Source organism: Acomys russatus, chromosome 30 (genome assembly GCF_903995435.1).
Source record: "Acomys russatus chromosome 30, mAcoRus1.1, whole genome shotgun sequence".
Taxonomy (NCBI): Eukaryota; Metazoa; Chordata; class Mammalia; order Rodentia; family Muridae; genus Acomys; species Acomys russatus.
This window is the reverse complement of record NC_067166.1, coordinates 6,451,615-6,474,815: the sequence shown is the minus strand read 5'-3', so window position 1 is coordinate 6,474,815 and position 23,201 is coordinate 6,451,615. Positions and strand designations below refer to the sequence as shown.

The 23,201-nt window shown below is 43.9% G+C and overlaps 2 protein-coding genes across 3 annotated transcripts in view; one reads left to right on the top strand and one right to left on the bottom strand.

Annotated features, from left to right (window-relative positions):
* Nucleotides 1-5,337, top strand: part of Plpp1 (phospholipid phosphatase 1) — a 60,750-nt gene extending 55,413 nt beyond the window's left edge. For both annotated transcript variants that reach the window (XM_051172405.1, XM_051172404.1), the window contains exons 5-6: nt 4,191-4,367; nt 4,946-5,337. In XM_051172405.1, coding sequence (XP_051028362.1) covers nt 4,191-4,367; nt 4,946-5,068 — 300 coding nt within the window. In that variant the 3' untranslated portion in view covers nt 5,069-5,337. The remainder of the gene's footprint in view (nt 1-4,190; nt 4,368-4,945) is intronic.
* Nucleotides 5,338-5,368: 31 nt separating this feature from the next.
* Nucleotides 5,369-23,201, bottom strand: part of Mtrex (Mtr4 exosome RNA helicase) — a 66,277-nt gene continuing 48,444 nt past the window's right edge. Inside the window, exons 21-27 of the mRNA XM_051172408.1 lie at nt 21,629-21,817; nt 19,841-20,004; nt 16,004-16,109; nt 13,610-13,666; nt 12,412-12,574; nt 6,430-6,534; nt 5,369-5,528 (exon numbers count right to left, since the gene is read on the bottom strand). Coding sequence (XP_051028365.1) covers nt 5,476-5,528; nt 6,430-6,534; nt 12,412-12,574; nt 13,610-13,666; nt 16,004-16,109; nt 19,841-20,004; nt 21,629-21,817 — 837 coding nt within the window. The 3' untranslated portion in view covers nt 5,369-5,475. The remainder of the gene's footprint in view (nt 5,529-6,429; nt 6,535-12,411; nt 12,575-13,609; nt 13,667-16,003; nt 16,110-19,840; nt 20,005-21,628; nt 21,818-23,201) is intronic.

The window sequence follows — 23,201 nt, the reverse complement described above, 5'->3', positions numbered from 1 at the left end:
CTTTTCTCCAGAAATGCCTTGGTTTATAACAAACGTATATAGACTTTTCCTCTCTTTGTGTATATGCTTACATGTTAAGTGCACACATGTGAGTTTAAGAATGTGGATACATGTATGCATATACCATATTGAGGCCAGAAGTCTATATTGGGTGTCTTTATCGTGTCGCACTTGTTTGTTTCACTCTGTGTAAGGGTATTTTGCCTGCATGTATGTCTGTGTACCACACGCATGCCTAGTGTCCTTGGAGGCCTTGATGGGCTGCTGAGTCTCCCGAGACTAGAGTTACAATTTTGAGCCACCGTATAGCTGCTGAGAATGAAAGCCTGGTCCTCTGGCTCCTAACCGGTGAGCCATCTCTCCCCGGCTTTCCCTTGTTTGAGTCAGGGTTCTTCCGGCAGCTACAGAGATTCCCGTCTGCTTCCCCAGTGCTACCCTTACAGGCACGTGCCGCTACACCCAGCTCTCTACACGGGCGCTGGTGGCTAGCCCTCAGGTACTCCTACTTACAGGAACACACTTATTAACTGAGGCGCCTTCTCTCGCCTCCTGTCAGTTTGTGTCTAAATGGTTCACACTGACCCAGCTACCAACATTATGTTTCTGAACAGATCCTAAAATTGCTCCTCCACTGAGGCCATCTCAAGAGTAGCTTCATCTATGTGACTTCCAGGGTTGCAGGTAATCATAGACGCCTTAAGTGCCCTTGACTGTCAGGGGATCAGCCAAGCTCACAGACCTTAGCAGTCCCTCTCAAGGCCTCTGCCCTCCCCCCGCCCCCCAAGCTATCAGTCACTCCACATTTTTTTCTGCATTCAAGAGTTAGAAGTGTAAAATGCACATCACTGACAGTAACCAAAACAGAACCCTAGGTCCATCTGCAGGAGACAGTGACGCTCACGTAGTGACAACTTCACAGATCCACCTGGGTCTGGCCGAACACTTCAAAAGCGATCAGTGTAGCCCATAGACGACGCGGAGGAGAGCTGGCTGGGCGGTGACTTGTCTCGGTTCTCTGGGCATCTTAGCATTATAGGTCAGTCCCAGGTTTGGGTGGAGATACAGTTATTTAAAGTCTGAAGACTGCTGACACTTGGAAATGAACTTTTAGTTTAAAATTTGTCCCAGAGCCTGTCCTCTGACTACAGTTATGCCCTGGCACACAGCCCAGACCTGAGCTTAGTGCCAGTGCTGGAGGGAGCTCAGGGCACAGCTGCTAAGCACTTGCTTTTGGCTCTTCTTGAATTTGGTTGTCTGCTGAAGATTGCAAATTCATGTGACTGTCGAGTTCCCATGGGAGAGGACAGTGAGAAATGTCAGGTGTTTCATGGATCCATCCTGTTGAGGTGTACACCACGACCTGTAACAAAATCTGCCACACCTCCTTTCCTCCCTGGCACACAAGTGTGACTAACCCTTGCCCTCCTAGGTACCTACCTACTCAACCTGCCCACTAGCCCTCCCCGGCTCTTTGCTTGAGATCTGTGATGGTCTCTGAGCACTGAGCAGGTGACAAATCCATGACTCAAAGACAGATGTGAGTTAGGGTCCCCATGAGTGGAAGAGATGCCCAGAGAAGCCTGAACAGATGCCAGTCTTATACTCTTCTCCTGGCCAGAGTCATTCTCAAATGTAGGTGAAACAATCTATTAAGCTTGTTGGCTATTTGTGTTGAGTATGCTGTGTTGTTCAGGGCTTGGGGATTTTCAGAAAATATCAAATACTTAGACTTTAAAAAATAGCTCTCCTTCTTTTATGGTATTAAGGGTTAAACCAGCCCCCACTATTGATACATCAGCCAAGCACACTGCTATTCATCATAGCCCCCAAATAGTGGACCCTTGACTGCAGTTTAAAGTGGGAAGTGGGGGAACTTGTGAGACAATAACAAAAGTAACAAGGTCAGCCATTGGGCAAAACAGAAATAAACAGCTGCAAAAGTGTTTTGCTTAACAGTCTACTCCCAGGTGAGATAGCATGTTGTTTAATGGAAATTAAATACAATTTCAGGAATTGTAGCTCCAAACTGTCTATACCCTAACTGCAGACAGGTGGCTGGGGTGCTAGAATCTATTACCATAGGCAGAGAACTCACGGTTGTAGGGGTCAGGGTCGGCTAGGACCCACCTCCTGGCTGCACACTACTTTTGCTGTAGTCTTACACAATGGGCGTGATATGGGAGCCTCTAAAGGCCCCATCTCCTACTCTTGCCGATGGATTGGCCAACAGGATTCCACTATTTTCTCCAAGTGTAGCCACTGGCTAGTCAAGTCGTTGAGGGTAAGCAGCTGCCTGGATACATCTGCCAGCCCGGGTCAGAAGTCTAGAGGAGCTTGTCTGCTTTGCTCCCGCCTGATGAACACCTGGCCCTGCAGTGAGCAGAAGGTTCACCAGCATTTTCTAGACTGCCACCACTGGAGCGGCTTGGTCAGCAGAGAACTGCTGCCTTAGACACAAACCCCACACCTGGAGCCTTCCCAAGGCCACTGGCATGTCTAGGTGATCCTGACTGATTGCGAAGGCCAATTCTTTTTTAAAAAGATTTTATTTATTTATTATTATAACATATACAGTGCTCCGCCTGCATATACACGTTCATGCCAGAAGAGGGCACCAAATCTCATTCCAAATGATCACGAGCCACCATGTGGTTGCTGGGAATTGAACTCATGACCTCTGGAAGAGCTGTCAGTGCTCTTAACCTCTGAGCCATCTCTCCAGCCCTGCGATGGCCAATTCTTTCCCACCTGGTTTCTATAACATGGCTGGGTTTACTCATTGGTGATACCTTACTTGCAGGGGTCACTACAACATGGGGAACAGTAGTAAAGGGTCTCAGCACTAGGAAGGCTGAGAGCCGCTGAGCCAGATGGAAAGAAGGAAATGTCTCACGGCAGTTTCCTCGTGAGACTTTGAGCTCGGCTGGCATTTGTTATCGCTGCCTGCTGTGGTGTGGATGGAGAAGAAAATCCAGGGAAGAGGATTGTTCAGTGTGGTGAAATGGTGTGTGTTTGTTTTGTCTTCATTCTGAACCATCTCCTGGAAATTCACAACTCATCTGTCCTAGTGTTCCAACGAGGACAGGGATGGCACAGTGCCAGGCTCTGCTGTACCTTTTATAATCACTGCTGTTACTGTTCAAGTCACCAAGAGACACAAGAGATGCCTCTCTTCCCAGCCCACTCAAGTGATTTCTGGTTCAGGCAATGTGTAGGCAGAAGAGTGAGAAGAAAACTGGCTGCTTAGAGGAATGTTCCAGCATGTGTTGGCACTTAGTTGATTACTGACCCCATAAGCTGGTGAAGTACCAGCACCCTGAGCTGTCCCCTCCTAGCCTGCAGACCTTAATGTTGAAAATTGTCTATTTTTATCTTTAGGTTGGGGGGTGGTGTGTGATCTGGGGTCTTGGATCCTAGATGGTCTGAAACTGTATCCTCCTGAGTGTCAGGACTACAGGGATACATTAGTGCCACCTATCACTAAATCACAGCAGCACGGTGTGTGCTTTTAAACATGAGAACAGATCCACTGAAGATTTCCTTCTGTATCAAAATGTTACGGGAAAAGGGGGTCTTCAAGTAGAGAAAAGGGCAACAGGGTTACGAAGAGCAGATCTCCTTGCTGGATCCTGACGACACTATAACTCTCATCACTTATGGGAAGACCACTGTGTTCATTAACGCAGATCGTTTAGTCTTGGTTGCTGCTGTTGAGGGTAGTAGAACTAAGGCAGCAGTCCCTAGATGTGCTGGGTAGGAATGGAAGTCTGGCCGGGGCAAGGGCAGACCCTTGTCTGAATTCTAGCAGTTTATTCCTAGGCTAGGAACAAATGACAACACTACACACTACCAGAATTTTAACTCAGACTATGGGGAAGAACTACCTGGAAGTCCTGTCTAGAGTCACAGTGAAACCCTGCTTTACCCTTTCAAGGGCATGGAATAGGTAAATAGGTAATAAATGCCTCTAAATACAAGTTCCTGGGGCAATAATACTGTGTGTAGGGTGGTGGTGGTGGCTTTAACATGGTAACTTTTAGACAGTGCCTACCAAAAGTTCTATTTCACATGTTCTATTTCACATGTAAATATTTTGATAATCTACCTGCCAATACTTTAGAGGTGTGACGATAATCAAGTTTTCAGCTGGCTTGTTAAATGAACTATTCTCTCCCTCTTCTTTCTCCTAGCTTTATCTTCAAGCCAGGATGAAAGCAGACTGGGCAAGACTCCTACGCCCCACGCTGCAGTTTGGGCTTGTTGCTTTTTCCATATACGTGGGCCTTTCTCGAATTTCTGATTACAAACACCACTCGAGTGACGTGCTAGTTGGACTCATTCAAGGAGCTGTGGTTGCAATATTAGTTGTAAGTATCTGGAACGGCAGCCTGAATGCTGCTAAACATTTGAAAAATCCCCAGAGAGAAACCTGACAAGGTAGAAAGTGTAGTTCAGTCACTCTAAGTAAGACTTCCAGTGTTAATAAAAAGACAGGGAAGACAGGTAAAAGCTCAGTAATTCTTTGTCAATGTAAGATTTGTAGTGTTTTTACTGTTAAAGCCTATGGTTATAGTAAACAAGGTTCTTAGTTTTTTTTGTTTTTGCATGAATTGAAAACTAATTCACTTAGCAAGTGATCTTTAGGTGTTGGTTGAATGAAGCTGTTTACCAAAGGCATACCAAAAAGTAATTACATTTTGAAGAATTTTCTTCAAAAGAATTTTCTTTTACCCAGCTTTTGTGCTTTTGAGACAGTGGCTCACTGTGTAGCTCTGGTTGGCCTGGCACTCCAGAGACCCACCTGCTCCCTCCAGTGCTGGGATGAAAGGCACCACTACACCCAGCCAATTATTTTTGTATGTTCCTAACTGCTTCCTGAAATTTTATGTATGGCTTTTAAACTTATGTAAATTATAGATTAAATATTCTGCCCTGTTCTGTACAGGTTGTGTATGTATCAGATTTCTTCAAGAGCACACATTCTTACATAGAAAGATCAGAGGACGACTCGACTGGACTGAAAACACCACCGCCGCACATAGCTAATCGAACAATCAACCAGCCTTGAAGAGTGCAGGGGAAACAGCCAGCTTTAAAGGAAACTGCTGGAGGCAGGAGGACGCGTATTAATTACTTCCTGGTGTACAGGCCATTCATTACAGGACGGCTGCCATACCTCTTGGATGCCCACTTTATCTGTGTAAATAGTTACATTTAAGACAATGAGTATCTCACAGTTTAATTAAAGAAATTCAAGCTTTCCACTAAAATACTGTCCCACCTGTACATTTTTTAATTAAAAGATGCTATGTACAAATGTGTATGTTACACGCCTTCTCAGATACACGCCTTCTCAGAATATTTGATTTAAATATAATAAAATGCTTGAACAACTCTTTTGAATTGGGAGAACTGCTTGAACACTTGTAAGCCTTTAGTCAGCTGCAGTCAGACAGGTGGTGATAACCCTGCTCTCTATAAGTAGAGGCTGGCAGCAAACACAATATCCCTCTTGATTTTGGTGATTCCTAGTGGAAAAGAAAATAACATAAAAGCATTTTAACTTCCTCGTACTATGTAAACTGCTAAGAGAACAGCTTAGAGTACAAACCACTTTGTTAGCTTAAGAGAGCGCAGAGGCCCCTGAAGCAGCGCAGGGCCCAGTCCTTGCTCTGACTCCAGCTGCACTGTGGTGCTGTGGGTGAGTGGCTAAAGCTATTAGAAGTGACTCTAGAAAGGGCCTAAGCTGTCCCCAGCAGCTGACCCAGACCAAGCAGGGACCTTTGTTAGAAGGTAAGGGAAACTTTCATACTAAAGCAAGAAAAGTAGCTCACACCACGTCTATCAGGCAGTCAGACCACTGCGGAATGTGAGGCGGTACAGTGCCAAGTCAGCGCTCACTAGCACGGACTCACTTGTCGTCCGTCCTGTCTATAAGTAGCATCCTTCCTTACCTGGTGTCCCTGCATCCTCCTTGCTCATTTCATTTCCCTCCAATGCCTACTTTTAAGCTCACTCAGCTCCAACCACTCCAGCCTCCTGCTGTTGCTCAAACATTTTGAGCACACATAAATACTGTCATCTCTGTGGAGGTCTCAGGCTGTTGTCTTCTACTTTATTCTTGCAGTCTTAATGACCGCTGACATTACAAGGTAAGTGCCACTAACTGTACTGTTCACTCTGACAGTTCTTAAAACAGTGCTGGACATACATTAAGTACTCAATAAACGTGAATACGTGGTAAACTGTATAAAACAAAATCCTCAAAGTGTCCCATATAAACCCTCCAATTTTATATATCTACTACTAGATGACCCTCCAATATAGTCCAGCCAAAGATGCCTCAAATGTCCTTCTAGGTTGTGCCAAAGGTCCAAGCCTCAAGATGTGCCCACATTACCATTAAAGACTTACACACTAGATACTGACCTTCAGCGAACTTGTTCTCCAGCTCTGTGTTGCCAATGGCTTTTGCGGCCTGACACATCTGCCTAAGCAGTTCTTCCAGACGCCTCATACAACGAATTATACTGCCTGGACGAAAGAAGGAATTAATGAGCTACTTGTGAATGCAACCAGGAATAGTAAAATATTTGCTAAGACGCAAAGCAGGAGAACATGACTGGCTGTTGCAGAAAAGGTTTAATTAATCTCCACTTTTGATTTACAGTAGTAAAACGCATAATCTAAGGGCACACTGACATGTTTAGAGGTGGGCAAACCAAATGCCCTGGCTGCAGAGAGAGAACTTAAGGAAGGTTGGCAAGCAACACGGCTCTTTGGGCCTGTAAGAATTGGCGTTTCTGTCACATAGCAAGTCTATGGAGACAGTGCACAGAACCCTGGGTGCGCCCTACGCAGGACTCTGGATACCACATGCACTACCTGTGGAGAGAGCAGGGTTAGCTTGTTTCCTCCATGCTTTTTGTTTTTTCGTTCTTTTTTTTTTTTTTTTTTTTTTTTTTTTTTACAGTGTGTTCGTATTAGCACAGAGGGGAAAAATGTCTTTCTCTATGGATTGCAACTCCAAGACAAGTGTCTATCAAAGCTGATGCTGTAGACAGTGCTACTTGTTAGGCTTGTGTAAGAAGAGACCTGGGCTCCTTTCTCCAAGTGTGACCAGATTGAATAAAAACTCTGCACTACATCAGGAACACCTCTCAACTGCAAGCTTTAGGAAACATGGCCACACACCGACTCCTAGTAACCTTGGGGCAGTTCATTATTATGGAAATCTGGTGAAGGTCCTTCTTACTTACCACCCCCCACATTATGTTCCAGTGTATCCCAGTGGGATAAAAGACTAAGATACAAGCCAAAGCAGAATAAGACAAGGAAGGCAGGAGTGGCAGGGCAAACTGTAGTCCCGGCACTCAAGGGCTCTATGAATTTGTGGCCAGCCTAGTCCACACAGTGAGACCCTGACTCCAAACAGTACTAGAGTTGACACTACAGGGCCTTCCACAGAACCCACTGCTGAGCTGCTTCTGTAAGTCCCACTGAACGCCGTTTGAATGAGGATGTCTTCCTCTTCTGGGTCTGTGTCACCTGACAAGACAATTACAGCCCACTTCTACACAATTTTTGTGAGATTATTTGGCTCCTGGTGAGAAAGCGCAATAAGAGTCAAAAGCAAAAAACCAAGTTAACTGTGGATTAGTTCTACCCTCTGCTGTGGTAAAAGACCTGGCTAGTCTAAGGTTGGGACGGTGTATTAGGCTTAGTGCTCAGCAGTCCATCACGGGGAAGTCACGGTGATGCAGACGGAGCACGTGCTGACCGAGGCAACATAGAAATGAAGACGACACTGAAGAAACAACAAACTTATACAATCTGGAGTGGGCTGTGCTCTCTGATGGAGGACCCCTGCCATGTGTTTTTATTATGGTTAGCACAAGGAGGCGGGCAGTCTAGGGGAGCAGCCTCAGGTTGAAGTGTTCTAGGAGGATGAAGCTGTGGCTTGCTAGTTTTTCTCCTCACACACTGGCTAGGCATCTGTAATCACAGCATCTGAACCAGAGGAAGGCTTTGCCACCCCTTTGAGCCTCCCCCAGGGAAGCAAGCTCTGCCATGAATCTGAGGCACTGCAGTTCTTGACATGGATGTGCCCACGCCAACAATACATTCACTCAGGGTGGCGTCCACCTCCCACAAGCACGCTCCCATCTAGAGGGATCGGGTGTGGGTAGGGCAGGGAGGAGAGCCAGACTGAGAGCTCAATCCTTTCTGCCTCCACGTCTCCAGCTCCCAGGGGTCCTACAACCTCACCAAAGAACAGCGGCAAATATGACTATATTTCACGTTTCACAGATTACATTTCACATTTAAGCCATAAATTATGAGAATAGGCAAACTATATTTCATAAATACAAATATTAAAAACTAGGTTAAGAGTGTATGTCTGTGTGTCTCTGTGCAAGTGTGTTGCCCTCTTCTGCTCAGGTACTACACACACATGGTATACTGCACACACATGGTCTACCACACGTACATGGTATGTACTTACATCATACACATAGGCAAAACAAATCTTTAAAAAATGAAAGAAATGTATGCAGGTGATGTCTAGAACAGCAGCAGAAAGGACATGATTTAGGAAGATGACAAAGGTTAAAGACCTCTGGAGTCACAACAACAGAGGAGGTGAACTGAAGAGGAAAAGTAAAGGCACATGCAGGCCAGTTTCTGGTGAAGAAGGGGACGGAACAGTGAAGGTCGGGAATTGCCTCTTAAGGAACTGGCAAAGCCAGAGAGAGCATCTGCCCAGCAGAGTCCCCGCCGTGGATGGGCGCGGGAACACATTTTAGCCACACCATCTAAAGTCTGAACAGTAGTCACCAAACGACACTAAGAAGCTGTGGGAAAGACTAAGCGAGGTGGCAGCATGAGGTACTGACAACTCACTACTACTCCTAGCACGGCTTGACGTAATTCTGAGGTTCTAGCCCATAGCTCGTGGACTGGAGAGATAGCTCTGTGGTTAAGAGGACCTAAGTTTGAGCCAGGCATGGTGGCGCACACCTTTAATCCTAGCGCTTGGGAGGTGGAGGCAGAGGCAGGTGGATCACTGTGAGTTCAAGGCCAGCCTGGTCTACAAAGGGAGTCTAGGACAGCCAAGGCTACACAGAGAAACCCTGTCTCGAAAAAACAAAAACAAAAACAACAACAAAACAGGACCCAAGTTTGATTTCCAGCACCAACACAGCAGCTCCTAACTGCCTGTAACTCCAGTTCCGGGTGATCTGACACACTCCTCTGAATTCCTTGGGCTCCTGTATGTACATGAACATACCCCCACCACTGGCAATATGCACATATTTAAAATAATGAAGAAAATATAGCTCTTGATAGTGCACTTAACTTTTCTTCAGCAGAGCATTTTGCAAGTTACCAGACTGACAGGTGATGATGACTAATAAGGCAGAGGGAAGAAGAATCTCAGTTGCTTCCTGATCTTACTTTGAGACCAGAAAAGGGGAACCACTTGATGGGCTCAGATGGAAAGTCGGGAGAATGTTCACTGCACTACAGGCCTCCAGAGAATGAGGATGTGGCTGAGTGTTATCCACACATACTTTGCTTCCTGTTGGTGAGGCATATGACTCTAGTAAACTGTTTCAAGGCTTGGGAAAATCTGAAAAACAAACCGGTTTGCTATTTCTATTACTAGTATTTGTAACAGAACACAGTCAGAGGAGATGCTCTCCAGGCAGGAAATACTGGCCGCTCTCAGCGCCTGCTACTGCTTCTGGAGAAGTAAAAAGGCAGTCAGTGCCTTTGCCCGGTCAGGCGACACTAATACATCTAGGATCAGGTATCAAGAGTTGCACACCTTTAATCCCAGCCTTCAGGAGGTAGAGACAGAGGTAGATGGATCTCTGTGAGTTCGAGGCCAGCCTGGATTATGCAGTGAGTTCTAAGCCAGCCAAAGACACATGGTAAGACCCTGCCCCTAAAGGGGGGAGAAGATTCTGACAAAGGCCTCCAAGTTTGAAAGGGAGAAATGTCTACTGGATTTCCTTTACAGTGGTGGGTTCCCTTTTAACTCTGAGGCTCAGTGATGGAAAAATCTTAGACTTTTTTAGCTTTATAAGCTAGAAGCCTTGTAAAAGTTGGAACTGTCATTGTTGCCCCGACCCCAAAGGTGGCTGAGGAAGTCATAACATCCACAGGCAAAGATCTGCGAGATCAAGGAGGAGAATGCCCAGGCAGTGGTCTACAAGGGGAAAAGCAAAGCAAGCCTCAACAGCACAGTGCCTGATGGCTGGCTACAGTCTCGGAAGTATTCATCAACTAAGTATTACGCACTGACTTCACCGAGCATTTAACTGTACCATTTAAACAGAAACAACACACATAGGTAAAACATTATTCTACTATTATCAGGAAAAGTACTTAAAAAGTCCTTTCTGAGTACCCTGTCTCAGGAAAGGGTAAAACTGTCCTACGGACACCACTGGGAGAACATGCACTGCACAGCATCTGCCTCAAAGTCCTAAACAGGCAGAAAAAGGAAACTGCATCAACAGACAATTCATAAGGACTTCCTGATGCCAAATGCTGAGCAGATAGCATTCCTTTCTTCATCCCATGCATAGGTAAGAATCAGATACAGTCAGAACAAACAGTGTTTTAAGTCCTAACAGATCATGTTCCCGGATGAGTGCACTGAAACCCTAAACATTAGCTCATATAAAGTCATTCAAGTCTAGTTTGGTAAAATAAACATTCTACCCATTTTTCAAGGTGAGAGAATAAATAATTTATGTTTTATAACTTCCTCATATAGATCTCAATCTAACTCTTTTTCTTGTATAAGACATCCCATAACCCATGGCTGTGGTCACTCGTGTTAACTGGCCCAGTTAGTACGTGGAGAACTCTACAGCTATTGCTCACGTTCAGAAGGAGAAACAACCTGGCACTTCCTGTCTGAGAAGAACATTGGGAATCTTTAGAGATGCTGTTTGGAGTCCCTGTAAGAGAACTTGCTGTAACCCTGCGCACACCGGTCCACCCCAGGCTGTTCTCAACCACACACAGCACTCACTGCAACAAGATGGGGGGGAGGTGGCTACCCTGAGCAGGAGCTAAGGAAAGGTAAGAATAGAGCTATTGCACAAAGAGACACTGTCCTGTAATAATAAGATGCTCAGGCTGAGCCTTCCTGCTTAGTTATCTTATATTTAAGAGCTAATAGATACTGATTATCCCAACTTTTAAAGCAGAGGTTTATGTATATAATAGACTTCATACTAGAAAAGCAAGAGACTGCGATTAGATCTAATTTCAACCTAAAAGAACATTTCTCAAATTTCAAACTTTTAGGAAATTACAATTTAGAAACAATTCACCACCATCACAATTTAAAAGTGGGAACAAGGACTTGGGGAAACAAACATATTCAGGAATGCTCTAATGTGCTACAGAGTTATGACCCGTAGCAAACACGTGTAAAACCCACAATCTCCACTTTAAGATTAACCTTTGTTATTGTGAAAGCTTTTCCATTTAACCTAAAACAATCCACAAAACCACCAGAAAAATAATCAACACAGAAAGATCTCTAGGACTTCCTGAGATTGTGTGTGTGGTGGGGGAAGCCGAGGCTGCTGTCTGAGGCACTGCCTTTCACTGAACCTGGGCTCACCTGGCCTGACATACGCTGCTGTGCCTGGATTTTTAGGAGAGTGCTGGGATCCAAACTCAGGTCTTTATGCACCAAACACCACACTCATGAAACCACTTTTTCCAAACCCCAAGACGACGATGACGACGACAACAATCCACAAAACAAACAACTGAACTAAACTCTATCTTTGCTTCCCCTGACCCTTGAGACAGGGTCTCACTATGTAGCCCTTACCATTCTGCAACTCGCTCTGTAGGCCAGCCTGTCCTTGAACTCACTGCCCTGAGTGCTAGAATGAGCGGTGCGGGACACACCTGGCTATTGTTTGCTTCTTAACTAATACTTTAAATGAAACAAAATGCCTCTCTGCTATGCACCACTATTGTCACACGTCACTGTGACTTCTCAGAGAAGCACACATGGCACACACATGAGTGCTTACGGTTGTAAGTCTTCCTGTTACTTATGTGGCAAATGAGCATTAATTTCATGGTGGTGCTATGACCTCACTGCTTTGGCACTGAGATACAAACTCCGCTGTGCACTGACCCAGGTTCCTGCAGGAAGCTTACCAACCTGGCATGCTTCCTTCTTTCAGACTCAACTGTTGCTGCCTACTGTGAGTTAGTAAAGACTTCTCAGTCTTTGAGCAGGAATTTTCTGTGGGCAGACGGGAAATATAGTAGGATTTTAAGAGCTAAAGCGTCAAATCATACTGTCCCCATACTTTATTGGTAAAATCTTTATTGTGTACAAAATTGAGATGACAACAGCCATACCTTCGAAGACATCTGTCATTTTGCAGATGTGGGCAAATGTGGCCCCCGTTGCCCAGGTGTACACCACATCCATCAGGTGAGGCTTGAACGAGCTGAGGTAAGTTTCTTCATCAATCTCCAGTTTTGCTTCTGCTGAAACTTTTGCAATCCTTTTAGCGCATTCCTTTGAAGAACACAGAGCAGGACTGAAATTCTTGACTGAGTCTCTGCCATATCCCTTTTTCCTTAGTCAGTACTGTCTCTGTGTGCGAGTACCCTGCTTCTAGCAGGCACAGTACTCATGCTGGCGATAATCCCACAGCCAAGCTCTCCCGGGGTGTCAGCCACAGCTGGGGCGTGCACAGAGAATGCTAACCTCCTGCCAGTTACACATTTACTACAAATCCTACAACTCAGTACACTTACCCAACAGCAGCATCTAGCTAATCTCTATTGTTTCTTAAACAAAACAGAAAGTCATACTGTCTAAAAGGGAAACAAAGAACTAAAGATGATACAGCAGTTAAGACCTTACTGTTCTTCCAGGGAATCTGAGTTGGGTTCCAAGAACCCACTGCAGCTGCAGGGAACCCAACGCCCTCTTCTGACCTCTGTGGATACTTGCACTCACAGCCACGCCCCCATATATAAAATTAGAAAATAAAATATTTAAAATTTCTTTTTAAAAAAGAAAGCTACTAAATATTTTAGAACTGTTATTTTTAATACTGAGGAAGATGGTGGCTGGAGAGATGCTTGCTCTTCCAGAGGAGCTAGGCGCAACACCCAGTACATGCACAGCAGCTAAAAACCATCTGGAGTTGCAAGCCCAGGAGACTCAACGGGATACTCCCTTTTGCCCTCCGTGAACCCTGAACAGATGTGGTGTAGACATAGATGCAGGCAAAAGAGCTGCACACATACAAGTAAGTAAAATCTAAAAATAAAAAAGGTTACCATGGCTAAATCAGAAGGAAATAAGGAACAGACTGCCAGCCAGTCAGCTTACCTATCTGCCTTAGTTTTAAATCTACACTTAAAAGCCTATATACTTTGTTACAATAATGAAGGTAGACGCTTAAGTTACTAAACTGAATATCAAAAGGACTAATAAAGTATAATCAAATGACACAGCTGACACCAAACGCACTTTACTGTGTCATGACACAGTACCATGCTTAGCCTGTAAGAGTGGCAATCTTCCATAATGACAGCTTACCTGCATTTGTCGGAGTGGTCCAGCTAACTGCTCTGTTAATTTGGGCATCTCACTAGACTATGATAAAGAAAAAGAAAATGAAATATGAAAATTCAAGCTTAAAGTACTATTTGCTCGCTGAAATGAAACCAAGCTTTTCATATTCATTCACACCAAATTATAAGATTTCAATCCTTAGCATTTGGAATTTCTGACCAACTTCTGGTTTTCAGACACAAAATCACTAACTCTCATCACTATCATTTCAGAGGAAAACAGTGGACTGCTAACTTTGTAGAGTACAGAAACTGCTAACCAGGCAATTTCTGTGACTGAAAATGGAACCAAAGAGGAAAGCAAATATTGTACATAGTGTAACTGTCATCAATAATTTAATCACAGTTTAAATAGGAAACACTTTGGCTTCTAGCAGAGTTTGTAGAAAGTTAAAATGTAAGGTGAAGATTTAAAATACTAGACCTAATCTTATATTTCCAGTTGTTTAATCAAATATATGCTCGTTCAAAGTTTAATTGGACGTAATACTTTTTTAAAAAAGATTTATTTATTATTTATACAGTATTCAGCCTGCATGTGAGCCAAAAGGCCATAAGAGGGCACCAGATCTCATTATAGATGGTTGTGAGCCACCATGTGGTTTCTGGGAATTGAACTCAGGACCTTTGGAAGAACAGTCAGTGCTCTTAACCTCTGAGCCATCTCTCCAGCCCCTATAGACTTAATACTTTTTTTCTTTTTGCTACACAGCTCAGGCTGGCCTTGAACTCAGAAATCTACCTGCCTCTGCGTCTTGAATGCTGGGATCAAAAGCACATGCCACCATGCCCAGCTGACTTTCAATATTTTTAATATGGTATTTCTTAGTAGTAAAATTTGTGAATTTCTAATTTTGATAACAGAATTTAAGTCTATTATTATAGCCAGCTAAATAGAATTAGACACACTAATTGAAGTCTGTGCTGCGTTCTTTCTCTGTTAAAATAAAAAGATAAAAAGATTCACGTCATGGTAAGGGCTGGTGCAGGGCTGTTGGGACTTAAAATAACTGTGTGTAAGCCGGGCGTGGTGGCACACGCCTTTAATCCCAGCACTCGGGAGGCAGAGGCAGGCGGATCGCTGTGAGTTCGAGGCCAGCATGGTCTACAAAGTGAGTCCAGGATGGCCAAGGCTACACAGAGAAACCCTGTCTCGAAAAAAACAAAACAAACAAACAAACAAAAAAAATTGTGTGTGGTGGGCACAGGCACAGAGGCAGAAGACGCCCTTCACATGTCTGTAGTTCCTTGAGATCCTGCCTTGTTAGCTGCAGGGTCTCTGTCAAAGTGTTGGCTGGCTAGCTGTCCTGCAAGTTGCCTGAGAGTCTTCGGTTGCACCTCCCATTTCCTACAAATGCTAGGAATTCGGGCACCTGCACTACTAGGTCTGGCTGATAGGTTAATATTTTAAAAGGCAACTATAGATTACTTGTAATTAGCATCTCCATTAGTATACAGGACTTAGTTTCGATTTGGTGGATGTGTGTGTGTGAACACATATAAGAAATCATGAACCAGGTTCCATATTATGTCTGTGAAACCAAAAAAGCTTATCAACATTACTGGTCAACAGGGGAAGTATGTAAAGTGAGCGGTGAGGAAGGCTACTAACAGAGCATCGACTCCCGAGCACGTTACTGGGCACCACAGGTGGAGGCCTGGGCCTGGTCAGAGCAGAAGCGGCGGCTTCTGAACGTGTGCCTTTGTCCTTCACTTTCCTTTAGGTATCAAATCAAATTTCACACTGGGGAGGCTTTTTGTTTGCTTTCTTTTTTGGTTTTCTGAGACAGGGTCTCTCTGTGTAGCCTTGGCTGTCCTGGACTTGCTCTGCAGACCAGACTGGCCTCGAACTCACAGCGATCCGCCTGCCTCTGCCTCCTGAGTGCTGGGCTTAAAGGCCTGTGCCGCCGCCACCAGCAGCTGGGGAGGCTTTTTCTATTCCTACTCATTACAGCAAGAACCTGAGGCATCAGATATTTCTACCAGCTCTTCAACTTCTTCATTCACCCACATAATATAAGCCACAAGAGCAAGTTTCTGTTGTATCTCCAGTGTATAGATGTATGCACTGCAGGCTGTGTTTTGTGGATATATGTATCTTCATGTTTGAGAGATTCATGTAATATTCAAAATTCTTTTCATGTTACAAAAAATATGAGAGTAGCTTTAGAAACAGTTTCAAATATAAGTTAGTGTGTTAAGCACATTCCATTTAGCATATCAAAATTTTTTATTATAGTTATTCTTCTCTTAACCACGTGGCAAATAAGCATGAAACAGTTTTACTAATGAATACCCATCACACTACTTAATCAAGACTGTGAGGAGTGAAGGAGTGAAGCACACGATATTAACTCACATTCTCTTGAAACACAAAGCAGCTTAGTAGAGCAGTGGCCTGTTCTGCAGAAAGGTCATTGAAAAGCCCATTGAAAACCATCTCTGTTAGAAGGAGCTCATCAGCACTAAAAGGAATAAATTCACAAGTCAGATTATAGAGACATCTTCTAACAGGGAGTTACTAATGAAATGTACTATTTAATCATGAAGAAAAATCAATAGGTATAACCAAGGTTTGCAATGGACGCGGTTGACCTATTTGTCAATATGTAAACAGCACGTGTTAAACTGATGCCTTATGATACCCTACATGCACATATTCAATCAAGAAACCATTTCTTAACTCTTATTTTGTTAGCCCAAAGAACTCATTTATTTTTAACTTCCAGTCACTTAGAGTGGGACTAGATTCTGTGTAGAATAGCAAAATAGAAAAAATTTAATCAGAAATTATAGTAGGATGCACCCTGAGTCCATTTTGTACGCCAGCTACACTGACTTTCATGCTGTACGAGTGCAGCCAAGGCAAGTAGGAGCCTGACTGCAGCATGTACTGCTCACCACCTCTCACTCCTGCATCTGCACGATCTAGCTCTGCATTTTACACACATGTAGAGTGGGGAGTGGCTCCTTAGCTCCCACTGCACCTGGAGCCTGTGCTGTCGGGGGTACAGTGGGTCTGGTCTCCTGAGTGCTAGCCCATTATTCTGGACTCCTCTTTTGATCATCAAGACACAGCGCTCTAGTTCGGCCGTCATAGTCTCTAATTACATCTTTGTACCTCATCTTACATTAGAAGATGAGACATTTGCTATGACTAGTTACTCAGCAATGTTTTTCTGTTTTTTCATCATCTTTTTGACAGTTGATTACATATAGAGTATTATGAAAATTTTGGTATATAAGTAAGAGAACATGGAAATCTATTGTTAGCAGTACTTTTGTCAGAGCAGAAGACGCCTCAGTGTGTGAGCCCTGCCCTTCAGCAATAGCGCGGTGAGTAAGAATGTTTATTTCCATTTTTATTCTCTTAAATTTCTTTTGTTTTTAAATTGGTTCTCTGAGAATCTCATACAATGTTTTGATCGTAACTGCTTCTCTTCCATACCTGTCATCACAGTTCCTTTTGTCCCTAGAAAAACATTATATACGCATTGTTTTGGTTTTTTGAAGCAGGATCTGAAAGGGATCCTCCTGCCTCAGGTTTCTGAGCGCTGGAATACGAGGACGTGGTGCCATTAGTTAATGGCCAACTTCAGTGTTAGCCCTGTGCAGGGTGTTCTTTGTGCTACCCTCTAAACTAATAATTACAAAAGAACTTTCCTATACAGACATACACTAAAGAGCCAAGGGTTGGGGCTGGGGAGGTGGCTCAGAGGTCAGGAGCACTGACTGCTCTTCCAGAGGACCTGAGTTCATTTCCCAGCATCCACATGGTGGCTCACAAATCTGCAACTCCAAGATCTGACACCACCACGCAGACACACATGGATGACAAGCACCAGTGCCCAGTAGCTGACAATCCACTTCTGTAACTATTGTTAGTGCAGAAGAATGTCCATGCAGAACACGGCTGCTCCAGCAAGAGAGCATATCCAAAGACCTTCTAGGTCTGTGTGATCTGGCTGGAATACAAACAGGAGACAAAGGTGAACAGCTCTGAGTTCAAGGTCAGCCTGGTATGCAGCAAGTACCAGGTAAAGTAAAGCTTACGTCCAGGTGTGGTGGTTCATGCCTTTAATCCCAAACGAAGGGAAAATTAGTCCATAGAAGGAAGCACCCAAGTTTGAAGCTGATGTCTAATGGAGTGGCGGAAAAGGTGATGAATCAGAGAAGATTTGACAGGATAGGAAATGCCCACCTCTCATGAGAGGAGGAAAAGGAAGCTACTGAAGAGGCAGTTTTACAGGGAGGAGGCAGTGTTACCAGGACAGTAATAGAGATGGGTTGGACAGAGAGAGCAAGTCCAGGCCAGATTGAATAAGTCAGCTGGGAGAAGAACCTGAGCCAGAGCAGCTGAGCTGAGCCAGCCAGCCAGAGCTCGGAAAGAACAAGGAAGGCTGAGCTTATCAAGTGGTAAGTCTCAGAGGCTAGAACATTCTATGCCTAGGTTAGCTTGTACGGAGGCTACAAGCTTCCAGGACTCAGCCTAGGTTAGCAGGAGGCAGTCAGCTTCCCAGATAACAACTGAGCCAGAAGAATAAAGTTACTTTTACAGTGCACCGTGGAGAAGAACACTGCTCAGGGCCCCAGCCTAGGACTGTCACATGGAGGACAGAGCCAGACGAGCTTCTAAAGCAGGAAACACTCAGCGTGGTCAAACACCCACATGATGCTCTACAATTGCACTATGTATACAGGCTGCGCGTGCATGTGCGTGCATGTGTGTGCGCGTGTGCGTGCGTGTGTGACAACTTCAATTAAAACAGTACACAATTTTAAAACCAGGTTTCTAGTCTTTAATCACATTTCAAGTGCTAAACCATCACACATGGCTAAACGACCCCCACACAAACAGTGAGGGTAGTTCTATGGAGAGCTGCTACGTTCCTATCAAGAAATGGAACGTGACTGTTTTCTATTTGAATCTAGGGCATTCGTGACTCAGATGTAATCACAATATTGTGATAGAGGCACTGCTGTAGAATCTCTAAGCTGGGCTACAAACCGTCATCAGAAAGCGACTTCTCCCTTGCTCTAGAGTCCTAAGCCTCCATGTGAGTGGGGCCACCATTCTGAGTCAGTTATGCTATGAAGATGCCCAAACTGGCCCATCTATTCAAATACTACTCACTTTCTGGAGTCTGTTAGTGTTTTACTTAATGACTATCTCATTGCCACTGGGGCACAGGGATGGCGGGATGGGGGAGTGCCGGGAATCCTGAAATGTGACCAAACCGTTCCTGAATTGCAGAAAAATACAGCTGTCCTTTAGTATCTGTGAGGAGTAAGTCCTAGGTTACTGGCGAGGAAACCAACACCCTAGAGTGCTCTAGAAACTTATAATCAATAAATCTTCACACATATGGTAAAGTCATCTCTGCATTACCTACAGTATGGAGGACAATATAAATGCTACTTAAACAATTGTACTATACTGTGCTGAGGGTAATGACCAGGAAAAGGACTATACATATGCTGAACATACGCATTTACTTTTTTTTCAATATAATTTTCTATCTACAAGTGAGCTGAATCTGTGGATGCAAAGTACAGCTGACTATATTTCCAAATTTAAGTTGCAGCCTATAATATGCCATTGTGGCATCTTATGCTTACTTCCAAACTTGAGTAAGACTTGCTCACTCTCTTATGTTCCTCCTTATACATATATGAACTGTGGTCATTAAGAGTTAAGTGTCAAGGCAGAAAAATTTTCTAAGTATACAAAAAAACATACAACATGATATATAAACGAAGATAAAATACAAACTGGCTGGGTGTGGTGGCACACGCCTTTAATCCTAGCACTTCGGAGGCAGAGGCAGGCAAATCACTGTGAGTTTGAGGCCAGCCTGGTCTACAGAGTGAGTCCAGAACAGTCAAAGCTACACAGAGAAACCCTGTCTTGAAAAACCAACCAACCAAACACAAATTATATAAAAAAGAATCTACACACACACACAGACACACACACACAGACACACACACACAATGTGTTTCACAGAAAATGTAGAAGGCTACCTAGAAATGCCTGTTAATTATTTGGATCCATGAGAGTTTTCTCATTTCTCAACCTCATGGTCCAAACTATATTTAAAATGGAAGCATGATAATATGTTTATTTAAGCCAGCTGTTTCCTAACAAGTGCTGTCTGTGTGAACAATAGAATGCCATTTAAAGCTCTGCTTTTACCTGCTTATTTCACAAGCCACCCGTCCTTTCATCTCTATGACATCAGAAGACGTAGCAAAACCTAGCCGTCTTAGCACGCGCTTGCGACATTTGAGTTCATCCATCTGCAGTACAGTTCTTGCTTTCTTCAATTCTCGCTTTGCAGACTTGATATCTATTGCAATCTAGGGCATATAAAAGTAAAGATGGTGTAATAATAAATAGAAGTAGCTTATTAAGACAGCTGCACGTGGGCTGGAGAGATGGCTCAGAGGTTAAGGGCACTGACTGCTCCTCCAAAGGTCCTGAGTTCAATTCCCAGCAACCACATGGTGGCTCACAGCCATCTATAATGGGATCTGATTGCCTCTTCTGGCCTGCAGGTGTACATGCAGTCAGAACACTGTATGCATAATAAATAAATATTTTTTTAAAAAACCCAAAAAACAGCTGCGTGTGTGCTGCAGGAGTGGAGATGCAGCTCCGGGAGAAGAAGGGTGCACCTGGAAAGTTCTCCAACACTAGCTGAAATGCTAAACTTGTGGAGACCACAAAATATTCCTGTTAAAAATTAGCTCCTATTTAATACACAGAAATGAACAACTAAAATAAAGTGAGCCTTTAGGTCTAAGTGAATAAATTTTTAAAATCAGATAATCAGTAAATATTACATATTTTATAACTATGGCCAGAGAATGGTTCTACAAGAATAAGAAAGCAATCATATTCTGAAATGGAGGATTTAAATTCAGAAAACAGAAATCTGAAGAAAAATTTAGGGATTAAAAACACGGAATTTGAAATTCTGAAGATTGTATGCTGTTAAACATTAAGGGACAATGAAGGAGAAATGACAAAGGTAATGAGCAATTATGTTTATTCGAGTTACTAGTGAGCACTCCAATGAGTTGTACTCCTCAGTGTGCTCTTCAGTGAGGGTGGGTGGTACTCAGTCGCAGAGCACCTGCTTACACAAGGTCTGGAGCCCAATCCCCAGCACCAGGTAGGAATTCACTAATTGAAATTTTAAAGCCATTCCAAAAGGTAACAATATCAAATCTGTATTTTACAATTGACAAAACTGAGACACAAGATTACTAGGTAAGGTGGTTAAAGTGACAGAGCTCCCAAGTAATCTCGTGTTTAATTCAGCATTTAGTAAGAACCTACTGCTGTGAACTGATGGGCTGTCACAGTATTGTTGCTATGCTAGATTGCTGTGTGTAAACTTGCATGACTATGAGGCCTCTCAGGAAAAAAAAAGAATGTCCTAGGACTTCTTTGGCTGAGATGCCTATATAAACAGAACTAAACACTATGGCAGACACTGCAAGAAGCATAAACTTAAGTCAGAAAAAGCGGCCAGCATGTAAGACTATTTTGTAACTGATGAAATGACCCTGTGACGTGAACCTGTTAATCCCACTGTCTCTCCTTCATATGGCTTCTAACAATATCACACACACGATCCGCTCTCCCGCTCTGCTGTACTCTGCTGCCCTGGATCTCTGTGGATCCTGACCTGCTTGCATGGCTGACAGGCTGCAGAGCTTGCACTTATTTAAGACAGCTAGACACCCCCATTTCAGAAAGCAAAAGCAGCATTTAATGAACGCACAGAAAGACTTGATTCCAGGAGCTGGGAAGTTAACTTGGCAATGAGGCCTTCCTGGGTCCTCAAAACTCAAATCCCAGGGGACCCAATGCCCTCTTCTGGCCTGCCTAGCAACAGGCAGGCGCTACACCTGCACACACTACACACACGCAGACCTTATGCACAGAAAGTAAAAGTAAATACGTCTGCTGTACCTGTGCTTTTTTTTCACAGAGTGTATACACAGTTTCCAAATCTGGGTCGTTGTGAAGTGGATGGGAATACATTCGATGCTCAAAAGCCTCGACTTTCTGAATGACTTTTTTCAGTCCTTGGTCTTGAATGCCCATGTCATCAATAGGATCTAGCAAAGGAACACCATCAGGAAAACGCTTCTGAACTTCCTGAAATAAAACACACAAAATTCACTAGTAATAAGGTCATATCAAACACTACTTCCTTTTGTGTTTGCTCATCTATGCCTATGGCCAGATGCCCATAAAAAAAGGGCTCTCCATATACCTTTCCCACTTAAACTGGAGAGCAATTTCCCACAGCATTTGTTTTTGAGAATTTCATTTTGGGAAGAAGTGGGGCAGGATACAACAGGGTCTAACTTTGCTGCATAGGTTAGGTTAGGTTCAAACTTGCCATCCTCCTGCTTCAGGCTCCTGAGTTCTGAATTACAGACATGTACTACCACAACCTGAGCATTTCTTTTCAATTGCTACACTACAACTAAATAACAACCAGATATATTATAATCCATCATTATACTTAGCATTGTATAGTATAACCCTGAGTTCTGGGTAAGTCATGACTTACTGATAAACCACTATGGGGTATTTAGGTTGCTGTAACATCTTCCCACCATTTGTAACTGTATTTCATATCACTTATGTGGAAAATTCAATTTTTACATGGCTTGGGGGTGTGGGTTATTACTAGTCAGGGACTACCAAGTCAGAAATCAAACTTTTAAAAAGATTCCTTTTGCTGACGACTGCACAATAAAGATCGTGAGTTCAGTGGAGAGAAGCTCACTATGGGATGTTTACTCTACACACTAGGAGAAGTCAGTGTGGGGGAATAATCAGGGCCTACCCAGCATGCACTGGGCCCTGGGCTCCACCTAAGCATGCTAAACAGTGCTACATATTGGCTGAGCGTGGTGGTGTGCATCTGCTGCCCTACCTACTTGGGATAGGCATAGAGATTACTTGGGCCGAGGAGTCTAAGACCAACCTGGACAGCACACTGAGGCCTTATCTCAGAAAAAGAAGCGCAAAGAGAGTAAAAACCAGCTCTCTCTGCTCCTCCCTGTTTCAGAGACAGCCTCATCCCTGAGACTGGACAGTGATGGTCACAGCGAAAGGATTGGCCATATTTTGAGCCTTTAACTCTGCTGCAACTGGGGCTGCCTTCAGCTCTGGCACAGTGGGTACTGTTGCTCTCAATGGCCCTTAACTGACCTCAACTGCACGGTCTGTATGTTTCAGTGTAACTCTTCCTGTGTTCCAGAGCACAGGCAAGGCCTGAGAACGGGAAACCTGTCATGGTCAGGAAGGCCACCTCCATCTTCTAGGAGCAACATTCTGCTAACACAGATGGAGTAATGCTGGTGCCAACTATGCTGTGGAGTGTGCTGGTGTCATCACTATCGTGGTGTAGGCTAGGACCCCACCCACTAAAAGGGTTGTCATCATCTCTGCCCCTTCTGCCGATGCCCACATGTTTGTGATGGGTATAAACCACCACAAGTACAACTCGCTTGTCAGCAATGCCTCT